The sequence below is a fragment of the Echinococcus granulosus genome (assembly GCF_000524195.1).
Source record: "Echinococcus granulosus chromosome Unknown EG_S00010, whole genome shotgun sequence".
Taxonomy (NCBI): Eukaryota; Metazoa; Platyhelminthes; class Cestoda; order Cyclophyllidea; family Taeniidae; genus Echinococcus; species Echinococcus granulosus.
Genome location: NW_020170390.1, coordinates 636701 through 657539, shown reverse-complemented (window position 1 = coordinate 657539; position 20839 = coordinate 636701). Strand labels below are relative to the sequence as shown.

Here is a 20839-nt window from a genome sequence, read left to right as displayed (position 1 = left end):
TTGACATCGTAATGGCAAGATAAACAAAATGGCGTTAATTTTTCTTTATAATATGAGAAAATAGAGCGCAGCATTTACTAATGTTATCAAGTATAATCATTTATTACTACCTACAATTATTACATTGTTTAAATGCATTGAAACGTTTAAAACATGCACAAGTGCTTAACTTGTACTTAAGTGCATCCGCCGCATCCTCCATGTCTGAGCTCGGTGAGTGCGCTTAACATCTCTTAGGTCGCTGTATCCTTTTATCGATGCTAATTTCAACTCAGGAGTTCTACCTCAGGTCTTAGACGGCTGATTTTCATGTTTGTTTCACAATAATATCGCATCTTCTGGGGTCCTTTTTGCAAGGCTTATTATTTTACTTAAATTAAATGTCTAGTCCTTTTTCATTATAGACAGTCCTGGTCTAATATTAATTGTCTTTGCTTGGATACTCAAATAGTTTGGGGGCGAGTAATCTTGTCGTGATTGCACGCAGACATACTGTTGTGTCCATTCCTTTGAACTCGATAACTATTGGCGTTGTTTATGAACGAGTTGTTTAGGTTACTAATTTAGAAATAAAGATGCTGATGTCTAGAAGAGTAACTAGAATGGCCACTTAAACTGATTAATAGATCAAATTATTTTCGGTCGTATTCTGTGTGCTTTTTAATTGTAGAAGAGTCAGGAACTGTTACCACTGCAGTCCGCGTTCGACCGTTTTCCCAAAGGTTTGCCCTACACTTCTATTATTATTTATTCTAGCGAGATCGGTTCGAAGGATAACTACACTGCGGTAGACTGCCCCGAATTCGGCAAAGTCAGATGTTCGAAGAAAGGCCTGCATGCAACAGTATTTTCTGTGGATCACACATTTTGTTGCTTTGCTGGAGATGTAATTGAAACTGAAAAGGGAAGTCAACAGGAAGTGTATATGGCTCTGGGGTTGCCTTTATTAAACAAGGCTCTTGCTGGATACAATGCGTGTTTGCTTGCCTATGGTGTTACGTCCTCCGGAAAAACGTATAGGTAAATCTCGGTGGCTTACTAAACCAAGTTAGTATGTATGGGACGGTTGATGATCCTGGCATTGTTCCACGAATTGTGGAGGATTTGTTTGCTCACATCGATGTAGAAAGGGTAAGCATATTTTTGACACCTTTTTGCGATTTTAGGGAACGAACGTTTCGACGACAGTCCATTTCAGTTATTATGAAATTTACAACGAGAAAATCAACGATCTTTTACAGGACAAGAGGAATCCATCCCAAGTAAGGTCTCATTGTTGTCCATTTGTTGTAAATTATGTGCACACAGCTTGTTTTGTCCATTTCGCTTGTGTACCGGGTTACTCCCTTACCGCAGTTGACAGTTCGTGAGCATCCGGTGACAGGACCTTTTGTGGAAGGCCTCATCCAACCAGCGGTTCACTCCTCTGAGGAAATGTTCGCCTGGCTTCGGCAGGGCGATGCGCGTCGCAGCGTAGCATCAACTGAGATGAACGCTCGCAGCTCTCGATCACACACAATTGCCTCCTTCATCATTCGGCGTGAAGTAGTAAGACGGCTTTCGCTACCTAATTGCTGTCTAAGGCTTGTGTTAATTTTCATCGTTGGTGCTTTTTGTGCGGCTGTTATTTACCAATATCTTTTCCGGTATTTTTGAAGACCTTTTTGCAGTCCTGATAACGTTTCACATCTTAAACGTTATCTTGCGAATTAGAATAGCACCCAAAATACGTATTAGTTTGGTGAGTCAATCTCATTGTATGGAGCATTGCGGTGCTGTTTCTTCCATTTATTTGTAGCATATTTCTTTCATGAGCATATTTTAACGCATAATTTTAGGTGAGATTTACGAAGAAGGGGACTGTGGAGAATGCCTACACAAGCAAGTTAACTTTAGTCGACTTAGCAGGCAGTGAACGTCAGTCTTCGTCTAACGGCATAAGTGAACGATTGATGGTGGGTTTTCATTTGTCAATTTTACTTGTTGACTATTATTTAATTCTCCTTTTAAGGAGACGTGTCAGATAAACAAGTCGTTGTTTGTTCTGGGAAGGGTCATATCCCAGCTGAGTGGTGACACGCAGACGAAGACCGTTTTCCGCTCAACCGAACGTCCAAGTCGTAAGCGACCCAAGTTGGAATTCGAGGGGACCTCGCCACTGCTTACACCCCAAACATTGGTAAAGCGCAAAAATAATACATTCGTGTCCTATCGTGACTCTCTTCTCACTTGGTATGCTCTTGCCTTTTATCTCTTCTATGTGTTTGTTTACTCAGTTTATTTCTAATAAGGTAGCAACATTGCCTGTTTTATACTTTTATAATTTATTGAGTGTTACTGTATTAATTAAAGGCTATTGAAGGACAGTCTTGGTGGTAATTCGGTCACTACTATGCTGGCGACGGTGTCTCCCTCTTCACTCCATATTGACGATACGCTTTCGACTTTACACTATGCTAGGCGCGTCCAGTGCATAGTCAACAAGGCTGTGGTAAACGAAGACCCCGAAGGACGCATTATTCGAGGTATGCTTGTCTACTTCTTAGTACCCACCCATTCCTGGTATCCATGTGACGACCGCTTGATAAGAAATCCCTGAAAACGAGATTTGATAAGTAGCACCCGAATGGGCATTTTTTAAAAAGGTAAAAGAAGTGTAGATTACTTATGATGGTGTGATGATTCCTCATCTTTTTCCGGGATTTCTGAGGTATCGCTCTGATATCATACCTTCGCAGAATTAATGTCTGAAGTTGAAAAACTCCGAAGACGTCTTGACGAATCTGCAAAGTCCAGCAGTCCTCTGACTGGACAAGTTCGCACACTCAAACGTTTGCTCTTGGCCAGAGAGGAGGAAATTGCTCAACTTACTAGGTAATTTTCGTGAATATGATGCTTTTACGCTAGGGCAAAGCTAACACCTTGCTCTAACTTTTACAGCGAATTGGCTAAGCGCACTATAGCCTGTGCACGGCTCCAGGCCGGAGCCTTACAGGCTTCGTCGGAAACCACATCTCCGTGTCTTTATGTTGGTGATCTCTGCACAAAAGACCTATGGTATAGTTTACCAGGTTTTCAATTATTTAGAAGTGAAGATGAACTTGTTCATCTTGCTACTTTTGTTCCACACTTTTAGTGAGATACCTATGAAGCGCCTTAAGTCGAATCTGTGTCCTGAGGGTACAGGCGGCAACACTCTTTCTACTATCCGTCGTGTGGCACCCGATGGTGCAGAAAAAAGTGAATCCACCGTGCGGACAGATGCTCCCAATTGTAATGGCGACCCGAATCCCTCTGGAATCCAACTCGCGGAGTTCCCCGGCTCCATCGACGTTGTTGAGTCGAGTGCAGTTATACCAAGAGAAGACGTGTCAACTAACACGATTGAAGATGTAACAGTAATTCCTCTAAGTGATCTGGAAAAAATGCAGTCTGATTTGCGATTCTTAACTAAGGCACTGTCTGCATACCAAAATGTGCAAACGGCAGATGCGTCTCTTGGTGTCTGTGAACAGACTTTCGGTCTTAGTGTTTTGCCGTCTGAAGACTTGTCACTTATGAGGGCAGCGATCAAGCGGAAGCTGGAAGTTGCCAAGTGTGAGGCCGAAACTAACACCGATGAACTGGTAAAGGTACTGCCAAAGTTTTGTAAAATGAATAAACGAAATCTTTCCCTGAATTCCCCACTTAAAACCCTTTTATCTGTTTTTTAGTACGATGTGGCGACATCTGATGATCCTAGCTATCAAATCCTCCCTCGAACTTCACTTGACCAGGTTATTGGGGGCGTGGGGAATCGTCGTTCGGTAGTGGAGAGTAAAGCATATGTCGATTCCACTACCTTAACAGATGACTATGAACTCGGTGTTACATATATTTCGTTAAATTTCTTCAATGAACTTTACGAAAGGCAGCATCTGCTTCGATTAAAATTGAGTTCTCAAGAGCCCAAGCCAAAATCGGACGCAAATGTCACCACTGATCTCGATGTCATGGTTCTTTCCGAAAAGGACTACAAAGAATTACATTGCCAAATTGAAAAATTAAAAGCAAAACTTAGTAGATGCGAGGCTGTTGGTGAAGACAAAGAAACGAGCACCCATAATGACGATGTGGCTGTTGACGACTTCGCTGTCGAACGAACGAGCAAAGATATGAATGAGTCGGAGCGTGAGTTTAATAGGTGCGAAAGTGCGAACCCGACGGATAATCTGACTAGCGATGCTTGTGTAGCTGCTGCTGGGAATGCTTCGTCAAGCCACTTGTCGAGGGAAGCCATTACGAAGGATTATGTGCACAGTCGGGTAAATTTCTTCGAAAATCTCAACCGGAGTCAAGTGATTTGCAGCGAATACCTTCCACAGGCTTCAAAGGAAGGCACATTCATGTGCGGATCCAACATAGTGAAGCAGCCGAATGATGAACTCCTAGCTAATGAGGTTGTTACTAATTATTTTCGGTTAAATAGGCGTTTTCTACCTTTTCATCAATTTTGCTTCGTTATTAGGATCTGAAACAAAACGTGAAACTTTTACAATACCAAGTGGAATCACAGCGTTGGGAAATCCAGTATCTCGAGAAGGTAGCGGATTTGTTTGGTCAAAAAAAGGATTCAAGAAGTTCTCTAACAAATTTTCTTTTTGCAGCTGAATAAGCGGTTGACGAATGAGCGTAATATGGTGGCCAAAGTGTTAAAGAACGTGTTTCAGGAACGCAGAAGCAATGCGGTGGATATGTTGGCTCTCTTTGATGAAGTGTTAGGGTCGATTCCTCAAGTATCGGAGGAGTTCCGTCGGGAAATGGAGTCTATTTTGGAGCAGTTTGGCTGTGATACGAACAAACCGCTCATCTAACCGGTATACATTGTTTTATCAACCAGTCCATACAGTTATTTGCGAATTGCCAGGCTGTTACTACTAGAGTTTATTTTATGTTTGACCCTCTGTACCCTGCAATAGCAACATTTGTACATCTTTCGAACTTAGTGGGGGTGACATTGGGTGCTATGACTGATAGATTCCGAAAACGTTGGCGGTTGCGACGATGCTACCGTTGCAAAAATCGTACGAAACACAGGTATCCAGCGCAGGTTCCCACAGGCAGCGGCTGCTTGAGTAGAAATTGGGGTCACTGACGCTGCTGAGGGTTGCTTGTGTAATTATTTTGTAGCGCTTCAACTGCAGCGACTTAACACGGGCTTTCAAAACCTGAAGGAAAGCATGCCTATTAGAAGTAGACTAGTGAATTGTAAAACTTGTGGGCTTTACGTACGTCCGTCATCCTTCTTGAAGCCTGCCGACAGAATTCGGGTTCATATTCGCGTCCAAGAAGGAGCCCGTCCACAACCTCCTTAACTATCTTTGCGACAATGGCTTTGGGGAATTTTACGTCAGGTTCAAGTTGGTACGTGCTATAGGTGCTTCTCGGAGTGGCCATATGGTTTGGGACGTCACAATGAGTAATTGTGAAGAGTGACCTGCAATATTTGGTGCAAACAGACTTACGAATGTCCGGTTTCTGCTTTCGATTTGGTAAAGGTTCCAGACTGTGCATTTATTTTCCCGTGAACAAGGGCAACTTCTGAGGCCATCCTATGCAGAACCTGTGAATTTTTGGTTTTAACACACGGGATAAAGGTCGGGGTCGGGTGATATCGTGAGTGAGCACTTAAACGAATTTACAGGCAGCAGCCTTACATGATAAGACGGCTTCAAAAACATGCTGTCCAGCAAAAAAAACACACAAAATGTAATTTTTCGCAATCTCTGACTTGAGGGTATATATTAATGAATTTACCAGGGAAAAATTACAAGACAAAGAGTTGAATTGAAAATGCCCAAACTATCTACATGCGCGTTTTCTGTTGGTTTTGATGGCGCAACAATGAGTTCTTATAAATTTATTAGTTGTTTGCGCTTCAAAAATAAGAGAAACCGCATTCTAATTACTTCTTTAAAATTGTCACAGTCCAAAAATTTTTTGTATTTTAATTTTGTCGTAATTACTGCCTAAAAGGGTAAAGGCGAAAAAACTGAAAAATAATGCTTGGTCGTTTGGTATTTTCACAAAAAACTCGCAGTCGCCTATTTAACTAACTCCATTTTAAAAGTAATCAAACTGTTAAGCAGAAAACAACTCTTGTTTAGATTGCTTGCTTTTTGGTTTTGATCCGCAGTAAATTTCTTCTAATTAGTGAAATCGTTTTATCAAACTTCATTGTTTTAACACACCAACTTGCTCCTGCGGCCGACGTTTTTTCGAAGCCGCTCTTCTGTTTCGTAGTGGTTTTCTTTTGTGCATTTGGCTGTCTGCATCTTATGTCTTAATAGTTTTGTCTTTAATGACCTCCTAAATATGGATAGCAGTGTTCGCTCAGTCAAACTATCTATCCAGGAGTCTGACGTGCTCAAACTGATTTTGGAGTTTCTTCAAAAAAGGGATTTCGCCTTCTCCCAAATTGCCTTAGAAAGGGAGTCGGGTGTTGTCAATGGTTCATATAACGAAGATATTTTATTTTTCAGACAACTTGTTCTCCAAGGCCATGTAATTTCTTGATCGTTCAATTTTATCTTGATTAGAATCTCTTGTAACCCCAAGTAGCTTTTTTGCATTTATTACATCAGATATTACTAATAGTCATCCAGTTAACGGAATCATTTATTATACACTTTAGTGGGACGATGCTTTGGAATATCTGAAACCTTTGAAAGACCCTCCCCTTCAATTAGATTTAAGGCCTGCCCGATTCCTAATCCTAAAACAGAAATTCCTCGAATTGCTCTGCCTGCGAGACAATACTCTTGTCGAAGATCCTGATACTCCTCAGGAAAATTGCGCTCAATCTGGATGTGATCTTGCGATTGACCAAGTATTTTGCTTTTTTACCCTGCCAGTTTCAATTTTCTTTTAAGTTTAACTAGGAATGCTTCGATTTTCACCTTGCTTGATTGGATATTCATGTGCTATCCTAATTTTTCGTTCACAAAGCGTTGGGACTATTTTTCATTCTTTTTGGAAGACACCTCCGTATCATTTTAGGTTTTGGCTTGTCTAAACGAGCTGGAGCCCGAGTGTCCGTCGCAGGCGGAGTACAACTCCTTGGCGCTCCTCTTAACATTGCCACAGCTTGACCGTCATCCCGATTACCGCGATTGGAATCCCAGTCTCGGTCGTCTGCGTTGCTTTAAGCAGGTTTGTCCACTTTCCCTCTGCGTCTACCTCCCTAGAGGCCTGATTTTACACCCACAATTACTCATGTGATGTATGGAGCTCCGTTTGAAACCGTATTTTACTCAATTTCGACAGTTAGAAATGTCAAGTGGTTGGATTACAATGTGGCTTTTTTGTTCTTTTTACACTATCATCTGCTTCACCCTAAATTTAAAGGATGAAGTGATGGATAAAGTTGCCCATTACTCTTTGTACCATTTATGATTTTCTGGTATCTAATTGAATGCTTTTATTATCGCCATCTCTCTGTATAACTTACTTCTACTTGACTGGCTCATAGCTTTTATTTACGTGATCTGTTTTGCCAACCTTTGTATGAAGTTAAGGCTTAATTTTTTTTAATTTGAAGCATTTGTTGGGTTTGTTTGCTTACATGTCCCACATAAATATTGTGCTCATAAAGTCTTCCTTTCACATTAGTTGCAAATATATTACCAATATTTGGGCTCAATGAATGGCATTCGGTTGTGCTTGTATGGAGTTTATCAAAATCGTTTGTTTTGTAGGGATAGAGAAAGAAAACTATTCTATGGCTTATTGGTGAATGAGATTTGCCAAATCACGCTCTAGTAGTAAATTATTTTCCTCCGATTCATTTGACGTAATTGCTTAGTTAAGTCTCGTTTACACTTGTCTTTTTTAGTCGTCTGAATAGTTCAGTTGGCATTTAACAAGATACTATTATTGAATTTAACAGTCGGGTCGACTAGGAGTTTTAGGGTTTGCCTGATTATGCACGCATTGCTTAAAGTAGGCATTCGCTGTTCCATGCTTAGGATGTCACAGTGCATACTGTTTTGGTTTAGCCCTGAAATATCATATTTCTGAATGTCTGTTTGTGCACTTCTACTTCGCCTTGGAATATGGTGTCATACTGCGTCCTACTTTATGAAAGGACACTCTTGACTCCCTTCTTTGCCCTGCATCCATATGATTCTTTTGCCGCGTGACCGGACTTCATATTCTAACGTCAAGGCCTTGATAATGGGTTCGCAGAAGTGCGTTTTAAATTATCCTTTTTATTTTGCATTCTGTTATCGATACCGAATGACGGCCTTGTTTGCGCACTTCATCCTTGCTACCAACACTGTTTAAGCATCGCTGTACTCAATGGAACACTTTTTGGATTTTGGCTTATGAAGTCCATTTACGCTTCAGGTGTTGTGCTTCGTATGGAAATACCTTGTATTAGCGAATTTTTTGTTCTCTTAACGAGTTAAACGTACATTTAATATGGGGTGATAATGCTATCAAAACTTAATTATGGTGATATTCATAATAAGTTGTAGTTGCACTCATGTGCTTGTACCACTTGCCAAGTTTGGACCCCGCTAAGTGGACGTGAAGAAGCATTGACTACCTTACAGGCCTTTATGCCATTCGTTTGAAATCCTGAGGTAATTTGTATCTCTTCATTTCTGACATTTCCTTAGACATTCAATGTTTGCCAAATGCCTGTGCTTTTCAACTATCCTTCCACAAAACTCATTTTCTTCGCAACATAATATCGCTTGGTCCTTTTGTTCACCAGCTTTATCCTATACTCACACCACTGGTGCAACAGTTGAATGGCGTCAGCTCCTGTGAGGTCTTGGGTCAATCGAGAGGAGACCGCTTGCTGCACTTGCTCATTAAGGGGATACTCTACGAGGCCTGTGAGGATTTCTGCGCTGCCATGGCCACCGAAAGCAATGCCCAAATGCAACTTAATGGCCTCATTTGTGGTAGGTTTTACTCACACTTGCGGCTGCTTCTCAGATTCATTGTGGTTATCCGTGGCCACGCCGTAACTCCAACGCATGCCCATTTCACAATTTTCTTGCAGTATACAAATATGAATATCCGCGGCTGCTACTAAACCCCATCCGTTTCATGTCACCTTTGTCTGATCTTTACATAATCTTATTCGCCAAGTTATGTGCCATTGTGTAACAAAGTGACCGATTGTAGTAGCTATATGATGCTTCATGAAGATTTACGTTGAAATGCGGCTGTTTCGCCTAGTCTTATTATCATCTTATCGGTTTTGTCACTTGAAATGCTTTATTCTTTTATCGGTTTTTTACTATAAATGGATTTGATTTTGTTCTTTAAAAGTTGTTACGAAGAGAATGAACTTTTTTACCTCCACTGAATTTCAAACAACCTAGTGGAGAGTGTTCCAAAATATTTTGGTGCCTGCATGCAGTGGTCGTGTCCGAACCTTCAACTTCTTTGAATGGCGCTTTCCCCGGAGGTCGGGAAAGGTGACGCTTCTATACCTTGCTATGCACCACTTTGCAAGCGGTGTACAATTAAAACGTTTCTGCCGATTCAGATCCTCTGCGTACTAACATTTCCTTATGTTGGTGCAAACAAATTGGCGTTCAACCGGAGAAACCTATTAAAGTTAATTTTATGGCGTCGGCCATGTGTAAACACGAGCCTCTGACCGTCTCATCATCAGCACTATCATAGTGCTGTGTTACTCTCGTACTTGATGCAGTCCCATGTTCCGATTGGTTTGGTGCTGTGTGAGACGATTAAATTCAGTGTGATGGTGCTACGTTCCCTTGCTGGCACTCTAGTTTTATACATCCATTTGTGTAATTGTGTGGCAATCCTAACTCCTTGTAGATTGATTCTAGTGTACTCTTCTCTCTGGTGCTTTGAAAAACACCCCACTGCTAATCTCTTCTCATCCAAGGATTAATATTTAATTGAATAAAAGAATTACTAATAGCAATGTTTCATTCTGCAGTGTGTCTTAATGTTTGGCTTGTGAGCATGTGATAAAACGTTTTTGGGTCTGTACACTTTGTGCGCATGTTTTGCTCGGAATCTTTTTCGCCTAAACACTTGCTGTAATCATTTCCCTGTTATGTGGTTATGACACGTGCAGAGGATTTCCGCAATTCGTCACTTGCCTCACTTGTTAATTTTGGGATTCTTTTTCCTCTATCGCTGCTATTAAATTTCCGTTCTATGAGAAGTTGCAATTTATGAGAGGTTGTACAGTAAGTTATCTTGACTGGGCGCCCTTCTCACCTCAGTATTATTTGCAATTAATTGTAGGATCTGGCATTTACTGTCTCTCAAACATTAGGAAAGCCTATCAATGTCCTCATGTGACTCACTTTCTCGTGGTGCCAATTTTCGTTTCAAATTAGTTTGAGGGATTTTAATGTCAGATGGATTTTAACACCTATTAAAAAAATTTATTTCCATTAGTGTTATCTCGACGTTTTATTCATGGCTTTTAAAATGGCTCCACTTAATTGTTCGTATTCAACGGCCTTTTGGCTAATTTAATGAACAATTTTGATTTAATTTTTTATCAAGTCCTGCTTGGTTGAAATCGTTTACACTACCTGACCACTGGGCATTTCATCCATCCATTATGGCTTTTAAATACTAGTGTTATTCTCATGTGTTAATATTTCACATAAGTGCAGTTATTTTAGCACTGATTCACGTATGGGGTTTATGGTCACAGAAGGGGGGTGATCGTATCTACGACACTTTGTCAGTCGTGTTATTATCCAACCTCCTAGATGAATCACTCGATGATGATACCAGTAGCCCCCTGGTGGAGCAGTCGGCACGATACAACCCAATTTACTCAATTGAACCGCCTGATCTTTCACTGAACTCCTGGCTCCAGTCCCTTCCCCAGTCCGCCTTCATCCAACCTTTTGAGTCCTGCCAACTCTGTCTGGCTATCCACCGGCTGCAGAAGCCCTCCCAGGAGGCGGGTTTGTGGGTCGACCAGATTTTGCGTGAACCCAGCGTGAAACCTCTTGTCTTCCCCTACACTCATCTGCCCTCCTCCGCCTCCTCCATCTCGCATAGCATCTTTCGCTCCTCCGTCCGACCTACGCTTGCACGGAGCTTTCTACAAGGTGGCCTGGGCAAACCCCGCACCCTTCTTGGCATGGCTGCCAGCTCCTTGGTTTCTGGCACTGGGGTAAACTTAAAATCTGCTCTTTTTCTCGCATCAAATCGACCCTAAATCTGAGTTCTTTTGAATTCCTAGGGGCTATTTGCTTAATAATTCATCTGTTTCGTCGTGTCCGTACTGGATTTTGTCATTGCAATGTAATTCGAAGCCATAGTATCATCTGACGTAATTTTTTTACGTTCCCGGACTTTTCTGCTTTGCAGTGCCTAAAATTAGTTGGGACCCAATCCAGCTTAACTTTTGATCCTGTTCCATTCTATCGGTCATTTACTCTGGTGAACACTCTTCATCGACAAAGTCTTGCTTCATCATCGGTTTTATCGGGCTCTTTGCTGCTACGTCACTTCGATTTTTACAAGTATTCATACAGATATCTTTTTCTATGTAATCCAAAAGCTACTGTAAAGTAATATGTGCTATTATTATAAAATTAAAGGTTGTAGTTTAGGCCTTTCCCTAATTTTTTAAACCCGCATATTTCTGCAACTTACAATTGCCCTTTTTTAATTAGGCATTTAGCATGAATGGGATAATATCGCCTGATTTTGGCTCTTTTTGACTCGCAGATTCTATCACAATTTTAAATGAGTTCGATATTTATCACGAAAGGATAAAATCATCACTCATCACATGACCGTGTAATGTTTTGACGTCACTTTGACATAGGAAACAGCATCGAGTAAATGCTGATATGAACCATTACAGCTGGCGTCTTACTTCTTCTACATTACGTATCTACCTAATATAAAGTATTTGTTTTTTGCACTTTCGATTCGGTCACTATGATTATGTGGGGTAGAAATTGAGGTGCAATATTTTACCAAAAACTTGTTTTATTCCCTAATCTTAGACACAGTTGATGAGTCAGTCAATAGGCAGTTACCACTTGTCCAGCGGAGATGGCACGGCAAGACCGCGCACCGCAACGGGTGCCTACCGCAGTTCAGTGATGCAGCAGTCTATTGATCGCCTCTTAGCCACCCGCGGCTCCGTGGCCCCGAGCAGCTCCGTCTCTGTTGGGAGTGTGGAGAGGACGGCAGATTGCATGCTCCGCTCTATCCCTGAGAGTGGCTGTACCCACACTGGCACTGCGGTAGGCAGCGAGATGGGTAGCAGTATGAACACCTCCGCTATCACTGATCCCGATGCTCCCGCTTCCGGTTGGTCTATTGATGTACTAACTTTTTACCATTCCTGCGTAAAAATCGCATCATGTTAGTTTTGTGCATTTTCGAGATTCATGTATAAATTCGGTACTTTGTGTGATTGTTATAGATCCGTACTAGTTGTGATATCTTCTGTCAACCAGTTCATCGCATCAGTTTACGAATAAAACAGTCTCAGAAGTGGTTCTCGATGGACATTAGGCTTCTATTATGCCATTTTCTACTTTAATTGTTTGACAGTGGCGAATGCGAACTGTGGCCTTTTCCATGAGTTCCAAAAACGCCAATCCGAGATGACGGCATCTGTCACCGTGGGACAATCGGTAAGCTGGCCACTCTCTTAATTGTTTATGCATTTTTTTTCAAGTTAATTTACAGTAATACAGTAGAAATGTATGCATCATTCAGGTTTATTGAATTCTGTTCGAGTTGTTACGATTCCTTTTGCTTAACCTAGTTCCTTTCTATTACAAGCTCATCTCTTCTTTTAAAAATTGCCTTGACTATGAAGTTTCATTTTAATCGCTTATTGCTTAAGTGGATATTTCGCTTGACCTCATTTTCTGATCATTTTATTACATATTTTTCCCCTGACACCTGTAGCAGTCGAAATTGAATCATGGTGATCGTGCCTTGTCGACTATACCGAGTGTGTCAACGGAGACCCCGACTGTGAGAGTTCGTTGTTCAGGCTCCACGGAGAGGGAGAAGAACGATGAACCACCGCCTCAGTACCTCCCTATCACGGTGCTGGAGGATACCCAACCCATTCGGTCGATTGCGTTCCATCCCTTGGGCACCTTCTATGCCGTCGGCTCCAACTCAAAAACCCTTCGAGTGTGCCGCTTTCCTGATATTAGTTCTTTGCGGTGAGTCTCTATCTCCTCATTAGCAGGGAGCTGACAGCTGCTTTTCAAAATGCGTTTGATACAACAAACTCGAGCCCTTCTATTTATTATAATTTTCTTAAAAAATTTGTTCATTTCAACCCACGTGCTTAATTGCATCAAGAATAGCCTGATGACCATAAAACCCTTCTTTTTCTTCTACTTCATTGGAGCTCCTCCAATATTCTTTCTTCATGATTTGAAATATGTGCCAGGATCATTGTCCTTATATGTCTCCAGGATACACTCTAATTGTTTGCTTCTGTGACCTGAATAATTTTGAAGTTGTTTACCCTTCTCTCTTTTCTTTCGCCCTCGAATAAATTTTTCTGCTTTCTCATCAAGAGTTCCCTTGGATCAACAAGGCCTAAAAGTGGCAACGATGACATTTTTGACGCTAGTAGGCTCATTAAAATATTGCCGGCAATCATGTCACTGATATTTCAATAGACATGATGCCTTTTCTGGGATTCGCTTCTGTTAGCTTCACATGGGCCCAGTACCCAAGTCTTCGTGTCATCCCTTTTAGCATGACCGTACTTTCCGGTCGATTGTGAGTTACTGGGGAGTTTCGAGACATGGCCTTAAATCGCAGTGTGTAGGTGGAACTAGTTTGGAATCAGTGCTCTGAGGCGGAAGAAGAAAGGTGGGATTGATTCGCAGTGGATGTGAATGAATTCAAATCGTGCACTGGGTCAGATTAGTATAAGCATTAGCATTCGTAGGTCTTAAAAGTACTTAGCGTAGTATCGGTAAAGAGGTATTTCCAGTATCACTAGTGTAGCTACACATTCACCTAACATTGGTGTAGATACCATCTAACACAATTCAAATGTCCACATTTGTACATTCATCAATGATAAATAGCTGGTTTTCTCATCTCGCTCCTGAGAGCTGCATTCGAGTTAGCTTCTTCAACATCTATAAACGTAGGCCCAACTACGAGGCCACAAATCCGGCAATAGTGATGCAGCGGCACAAGTACCACCGTGGGAGTATCTACTGTTCCTCGTGGAGCAGAGACGGTCGCATCATCGCCACCGGCAGCAACGATACGGCCGTTCACCTCCTTCGTGTGAATCCCGAGACCGGGGCTCCTATAGACGATATCCCTGACAGCTTCATTCAACTCACCCATCATGATGGAACCGTGCGTGACGTGGTTTTCATGGTAGGCCATTTTTTACCTTCAAATATCCCCTCTCCACTTCTAAGTGGAGTAGTTGTGCTTTTTGGCCTTTTTTTGTCATTTATGACGTCTACCAGAGCTGAATTTCGTAATTAGTTCCCTTTTTCCATTAGAATCTTACATTGACTAGTTATACCATTGTAGTATTGCTGGAAGACATAAGCAGGCCTCGAATTAAGGGATGGCTTTGTTGCAACAAAACGAGCATCAGATGCACTGACCAATACTGGAGCAAATTTACTGAAGCAAACTGAAGCATCGTTCATTGGTTAAATGGTCATCGCTCTACGTGTTCATACCTGGGTTTACAAGGGCAGCTGATTAGAACCACGATAACCCTTCTACCATATCCCTCCTTATTGCATCCTCATGAAGTCCGCCTATAGTAGGGGAGGCCAAAGCTACCAAGGCCAGCTTGGACATATCCAAAATTGATCAGAATTGTGTCTGAGTCATAGCTAATCAGCACGGTAGCCATTAATCAGGAACCACTTAAATACTGCCTATTCATGCAGGTAACTTCCTGATCGTTCTACCATATACGATCCTCCCCTAAGCTCGAGGATCCCACTTAGCCGTCTCAAGCGAGTACACAGTCAACGGCCATGTGCGCTTGTGGCGCAGCCGCCCATATGCTTGACCATCTTAGCACTCCGTTCTTTAGATGACTTCCTACTCAGAGGGTAGTGGTAGCCCATCAGGTAACGGCCACTCAGCTCTGTTGTCTTGTGCACCGGGCCACCTGCTGACGGCGGGGGCAGGCGACTGTCGGATCTACGTGATCGACGTGGAGCGTGCGGGTATGCTGGCGTCAGGGTCAGGTTTAGGTGGCAGTAGTTGCCTACGTCTGAAGTCCTCCTCTGCGGCCACAGTGCGCGCGCTCTCCGGCCATTCAGCTACCGTCTTTGCCCTCACTGTCTGGGCGCCTGGTTCGCTTTTCGTTTCTGCTTCCGCTGATGCTACTGCCCGGCTTTGGGACATTCGAGCTTCCGCTCCTGTTCTCATCATCCCCTCCTATTCCGGTGTTCAAGGTAATACTCTTCTTCATACCTAGTATTTTCCACCTCACCAAATCATTATTCCTTTAATTTCCCAGCTTACGTCTTGTGCAGGATTGGTGTATTTTGCCATAGTTAACCTGAAGGCGTAAGGTATTTAAGTCAGGAGATAACCATGAGATTGGTGATAGAGCTCTATGCCACCGAAAATTAGGAGACTCAAAGGCTTATTTAGTATCGTTTGCAACTGAGATATGTAATTCTGCTACAGATGGTTTAATCCCATTTTGTAATATCTTGGCTTCATTTAGCAACATTCATAGTACCTTTTTTGCCGTTTCTTCTTATGCCTTTTTTCAGCCATGGCGTTTTTCATACTGCACCTTCGAGCTTCTTTGCAAACCTGCTCTCTAGTATTTGCCTTCAGAAATAGTGCTGAATTCTAACAGGCCGTTTCAGATTTCTTCAATATTCGCGTCAGCTATGCTTGATCCATTACCTTTCCTCCTAAACCCATTTTCAATTACACCAATTTTTGATGTATTTTTAATGTTGCTTGCTTGTCTATTGCATTGCGAATTTCACGTCTGCAATTGATTCATTCGTGTCACCACTTCTTACCCTTAATGGCGCGACTACCCTTGATTTATTTTGGCTAAGTCCTGATGTCATTTGGCATTAAAGTGTCGCACATGACAATTGCTAGCCTACTACCAGTCATCTACTAAACGTATGCGGGTGCCTCGTTTACAAATTACAATTTGGGAATAGAATACAAAGCTTTGCAGTACGATGGCAAAGGGAAGTGTTTTTAACATTCACAGCACATGGATTGTAGGAAGTCCCTTTGCATCAGTGAGCATGGAGGCAAGTGGAAATGTGTTGGCAAGCGGTCACGAGGATGCTACCATCTCCCTCTTCGACGTCCGCGGCGCACGCTACATCAGTGCCTACCGACCGCACTCCAACGAGATTCGCTCTGTCCGCTTCGCTCCTAATGACTACTACCTGCTTTCCGCCAGCTACGACAAACGTGTTGTGGTCACTGACCTCCACGGTGAGGCTCATTTTCCGCGTCATTTGTCGTATCTTTTCTGTTTTATTCATGATGCAGGAAACAACGCTTCCCCCAACTCTCTTTGCTTTGCCTTATCTCTTTTCGACCGTGCCAGGAGTGGGTAAGCTGTCCTTTTGGGATTCGGTTATAACCCTTTCCCCACTGTTATTCATCATAAATTCTGCAGGTGGGATGCTTGACTGTTATTAAAATCTACGCAAGGCGGAGCAATCCACACAATAGGAATCCTGTCCCACATTCCCCTCAATTTTTAGTCTCACTAATTTGCTTGTATGTTCGATCACTCGCAGTCAAGTTGGGGAACCGACAGCCAACATTGTTCATGCATAAATCGAACAGCCGAAATGTCATTTTCGTTTGCTGTGGTGGTGAAGTAGGCATCCATATTGCTAATATAGTCAGTCTTTCTTAATGCGTAGGATAAAGCGCTTAATGCTGCATCTCCGCACTTTTGAATTATCCCCTCAAAGTTGTGGTGAAAGAACACGGACGAGTAAAACTACTTCCATTTGCTTCATGCTTTACTGTAGGAGATCTCTCCCAACCACTGCCATGCGTCCAAGTGGCTCAACACAAGGACAAGGTGATTCAAGCGCGTTGGCACCCCGACCAGCTGTCATTTGTTACAACGAGCGCCGATAAATGTTGCATTTGTTGGGCACTCCCGTCCGCCTAGCCCACACTAGCAGCTTAATTCTCCGCCGCATTTAAACAGGCAATCTCCTCAACCCAATGAAATATCATCTCCCCTTTCACCACATTAGAATCATCGCGTTCTGGCTTCCCGATTTACTTTAACTTCTGCCTATTCAAGTGTTACTTCATCATTTCCTTTTACTACAAGTAGTGATTATATTCTGATAGGTTTCCACTAGTAATAGCTTTTACATCGCACTGTCTACACCTTGTTCCTTTTCACCTCATCAAACAGGTCAGGATACCCAAGGTATTGATATAAGGACGCGAATTTGTCTGTCACAAGCGTATTGCCATGTGGACAAATCAAAACATAAAAACTATCTGTATACTGTACAAGACACCAAAGATGTAAACGGTGAAGATAACTGGTCAGTCGTAAAACCAAGGTCGATTAGCATATTCTGCTTCTGATTGCTCCAGATCTGGAGGTTGGGGGATATCCGTAGGCGAAAAGTCCCGGGTGACGATGCGCCTGGATGGGGAAAATGTGTTCGGGCGCTTTCGGAGTGGAGCGTCCACCACGTCATCGTTTGGAAAGACGTCTGAGACGCTGAACGGTACTTCCACGCCCTCACACGATGGCTCTTGTTCAAATTCTCGCCTCCATTTGTTCTCTAAGGCATTCAAGTCTTGCACACAGGAGAAAAGTTTAGTCGTTCCCCCAGAAGAAGCAAGAGACTTGAGGTTCTCGAGGGAAAGGTCTAATTGCGAAAACAAAACGGCCGCCGAAATTCTATTTGCACGCCGCGGGGGACCATCGCAAACTTCGGCTAGGGACGGACAGAGCTCAGGACCAGGTGCGTCGACCCAATGATTGCCTTTATCATCGAAACTGGAAGAATGACCGAAATCGCCGTTTTCCGGAGCCTCAGCTATATCGCAACCGCCATCTCGAGCCAGTAGGACCCTCTTAGCAGATGGTTTGCAATCAAGATCCACAGGATTCTTCCTGCGATTTTTGCCAACTGAAATTTTCAGTTCTCCAGCACCGTTTCCGGGGCTAACTTCGTGATTATGCTTGATTTGGTAGCTCCCGACTTGTAGTCGATCTCCCTTGCAACAGAAGTAGATCTTTGATCGACATCCTATTTTTACTGTCCTAAGGAATGAGCACCAAATACCAAGTATAGGGGGTACCTTTGTTTACGGCGGATGGTGGCGTAGCTTGTGTATGTACCAAAATGATAGCACTCGAATGCGATTGACCTGTAAACTAATTTACCTGCATTCGGATAATCTTTGGGGAACCGAACAGTATTTCGCATAACGTAGTTACTGCCCGTTGCCTTGAATGAGAACCCAGTCAGCCTGATTGTAAATCAAGTACCTTCATAAAGGCGTTCATATGACTCAAAAGATCCTGAAACGAGTCAAAGGATCGATTTCCAAATGTTTGCAGGAATTCCTTGGTCAGGTCAGCCATGACAGGTTCGTCTATAAAATGACCACAGGTAATGCTGATATACCATCGACCCCTGTGGCGACGGCATTAATTGTATCATCACAGCAAGTAACATCTGTTGGTAGAGCCAATTTGGAATTTTCTGTAACAGGTTCTGGGGGGTGATTATGGAGCATATCAAACTTAAGTACTCTCAGAGAACCCCCTGTACTAGACGCCGTAAATTTCGCAGTACAACCGGTGGGAGATTGTCTAGAATGAAATTGTTGTAAAAGGAAACACCAAATTTTGCCTTCTGGATCCACGCCTAATACCAGCTCCATACTTGGCACACGCAAATTGTGCGTGTTTGAAGTCGAAGAGGGTTTTCTCAACTGTGCCTTCACGATGGGGTTGACGAGAAATCTTGAGATACTGAGTCCCTGTTTCCTAAGCAGATAAGGCAAAAAAATGTTTACCACTTCAAAGGTACGCAAAGCCTCGTTAAATCGATTTTGATTCCTAAAACACGTCCCACTAAATATAGACGCAAATAAAAGCGAACAATCCATCCGCAAAAAGGGAAGAGATGTGCGGGATTCACAATTCTTAAACCAATAGCGATTCTGCGATTTGAAGACAGCAAGAAGCCCAATTTTACTGGACACTGTTGGCCATAAAATGTCGAAGCGATGAATTCACTATAGCTTCCAAAGAAATCCCTGGAGTTGTTATCAATAATTAAAAATAGTTAACCGGCCTTACAAGCTGTTCTCAAAAATAAAATTTTTTGTTTAACAATGCAGTTAAAAACTGTTACATGTTTTGCAAAAGGAATCTATAAATAAGCTGGTATTTGGAAAGCTACCAGATTTTTAAAGTGTGCTTAGAGCCCAAGACTTGTGCATTAATAAATGTTTGACCTGTTGGCCAAGTGCAATCAAATTGCAGGTTTTCAGTGTTTCCACATATGGTTAACTGGGATTGGTTTCTGTTTCCACTTTTTCATTTCTTTTTACTTCCTTCGCAGTACCATAGCACGTAATAGAGCAATGTTTTCTCATGGTGCCCAAAGTTTTCTCTGAATTCGTGGCAATAGAAAATACCGTGAGAGAGCACATTACTACTGTAGAGAATGACAGAGATGGCATGTTCTTAGTGCCATGCCGTAGAGTGGAAATACAACCTGTGGAGACTAAGATGCTCGTGCATCCCAATACACACCCAGACAACTATCAAACTCCCCCTTCTATCAAATCCCCATCTCAACTACCCCAATGTTGCCACTATTTCGAAGACCGCCCTCAAACTAGGAACCTCAGCCACTGAATTTACTTACACATGAGAAGACATTTGATCTGTGTCAGTGATTCATCTCGGCAATTCCACTGTATCTGGCGATTCGTCCTATTTGGGAATTGCATAGAGAAGGAGAAACGCACCTGTTTCTCACGACCCAGGGCGAGACAACGTTCTACAGCGAAGGCACCTTGTAAGCAAATCGCTAGCTGTAAGAAAGCTGACAAAAAATAGAGTTACTCAAGAAAAGTCAAGATTTAACATGGTTTCAGGAGGCCAACGTCTTGCTGTTATTTCTATTCGCCATTTTGTTCGCATTTAAGTGTCGCCCAGCTATCTATTTGGGCCTCTTTCGGCTAATGGAGGCGTAAAGGAGGTAGCGCCTGTTTTCCAAATTAACATTTTTTGTATAAATATTGTGGCAGTTCCAGAATGGGCTCTCCAAATGTTTAACCCCTGGTGGCGCTTTGGTCGAGGCTAATCTTAACGAGGAACACGGAACCGAGGTAAATGTTAAAGGTGGGCGCCATATATAGCCCTTCTGTTGAGTGTCTTTACTATTCCATCCATCCACCACGAACGCCCGTCTTCTGTGAAATCAAGGTGTACTATTCAACCGTGAAAATCAAGATATTTGTTCTCTTTGGGTCTATCAACACTGCCCAAAGGCCACACCGAAGAGCAAAAATTTAACCCATGAAAACATAGTTCCCATCTAGTTCAATGCACAAGCATCAATAAGGAACATCGAAACCTGATGCTCTCAGTAGTACTTTTCTGTGCCTTGATTCTGATGTCATCATAGTAATCCGACTTTTCATATTCTGTGTTTAATCACGTGAGCCCCCTGGTCTCTTCACGTTGTACTTTTGCTCGCCAACAGTTTCTGGGCGGTCTAGTGAATCCCCATTTATTCTTACGTAATTAATGTACGTTCATCCAAGCTACTTCACCTTACTGCGACTCCAGCGG

At 42.5% G+C, this 20839-nt stretch overlaps 4 protein-coding genes across 4 annotated transcripts; 2 read left to right on the top strand and 2 right to left on the bottom strand. All coding sequences in view use genetic code 11, as the record gives it.

Annotated features, from left to right (window-relative positions):
• Nucleotides 1-200: 200 nt before the first annotated feature.
• Nucleotides 201-4853, top strand: EGR_02278 (Kinesin-like protein KIF14; the record flags this gene model as incomplete). The annotated part of the gene is made up of 15 exons (XM_024491527.1): nt 201-213; nt 671-722; nt 757-1020; nt 1053-1131; nt 1167-1262; nt 1357-1548; nt 1839-1955; nt 2012-2232; nt 2353-2525; nt 2739-2874; nt 2941-3057; nt 3137-3632; nt 3714-4439; nt 4508-4582; nt 4647-4853. The coding sequence occupies 15 exons, from the start codon at nt 201-203 to the stop codon at nt 4851-4853; spliced, it is 2964 nt and encodes a 987-aa protein (XP_024354033.1).
• Nucleotides 4854-5003: 150 nt separating this feature from the next.
• On the bottom strand, nt 5004-5436 carry EGR_02277 (Tctex1 domain-containing protein; the record flags this gene model as incomplete). Its single annotated transcript, XM_024491526.1, has 2 exons — nt 5004-5207; nt 5272-5436. The coding sequence occupies 2 exons, from the start codon at nt 5434-5436 to the stop codon at nt 5004-5006; spliced, it is 369 nt and encodes a 122-aa protein (XP_024354032.1).
• Nucleotides 5437-6354: 918 nt separating this feature from the next.
• On the top strand, nt 6355-17164 carry EGR_02276 (WD repeat-containing protein 47; the record flags this gene model as incomplete). Its single annotated transcript, XM_024491525.1, has 12 exons — nt 6355-6543; nt 6674-6868; nt 7039-7191; nt 8762-8954; nt 10764-11176; nt 12021-12330; nt 12577-12659; nt 12940-13205; nt 14157-14394; nt 15077-15443; nt 16249-16467; nt 17019-17164. 12 exons carry the CDS (start codon nt 6355-6357, stop codon nt 17162-17164), a joined length of 2772 nt encoding a protein of 923 aa, XP_024354031.1.
• A 392-nt stretch (nt 17165-17556) lies between these two features.
• EGR_02275 (hypothetical protein) lies at nt 17557-19140 on the bottom strand (the record flags this gene model as incomplete). The annotated part of the gene is made up of 6 exons (XM_024491524.1): nt 17557-18286; nt 18325-18473; nt 18515-18621; nt 18654-18841; nt 18915-19018; nt 19048-19140. 6 exons carry the CDS (start codon nt 19138-19140, stop codon nt 17557-17559), a joined length of 1371 nt encoding a protein of 456 aa, XP_024354030.1.
• Between the last annotated feature and the right edge of the window lie 1699 nt (nt 19141-20839).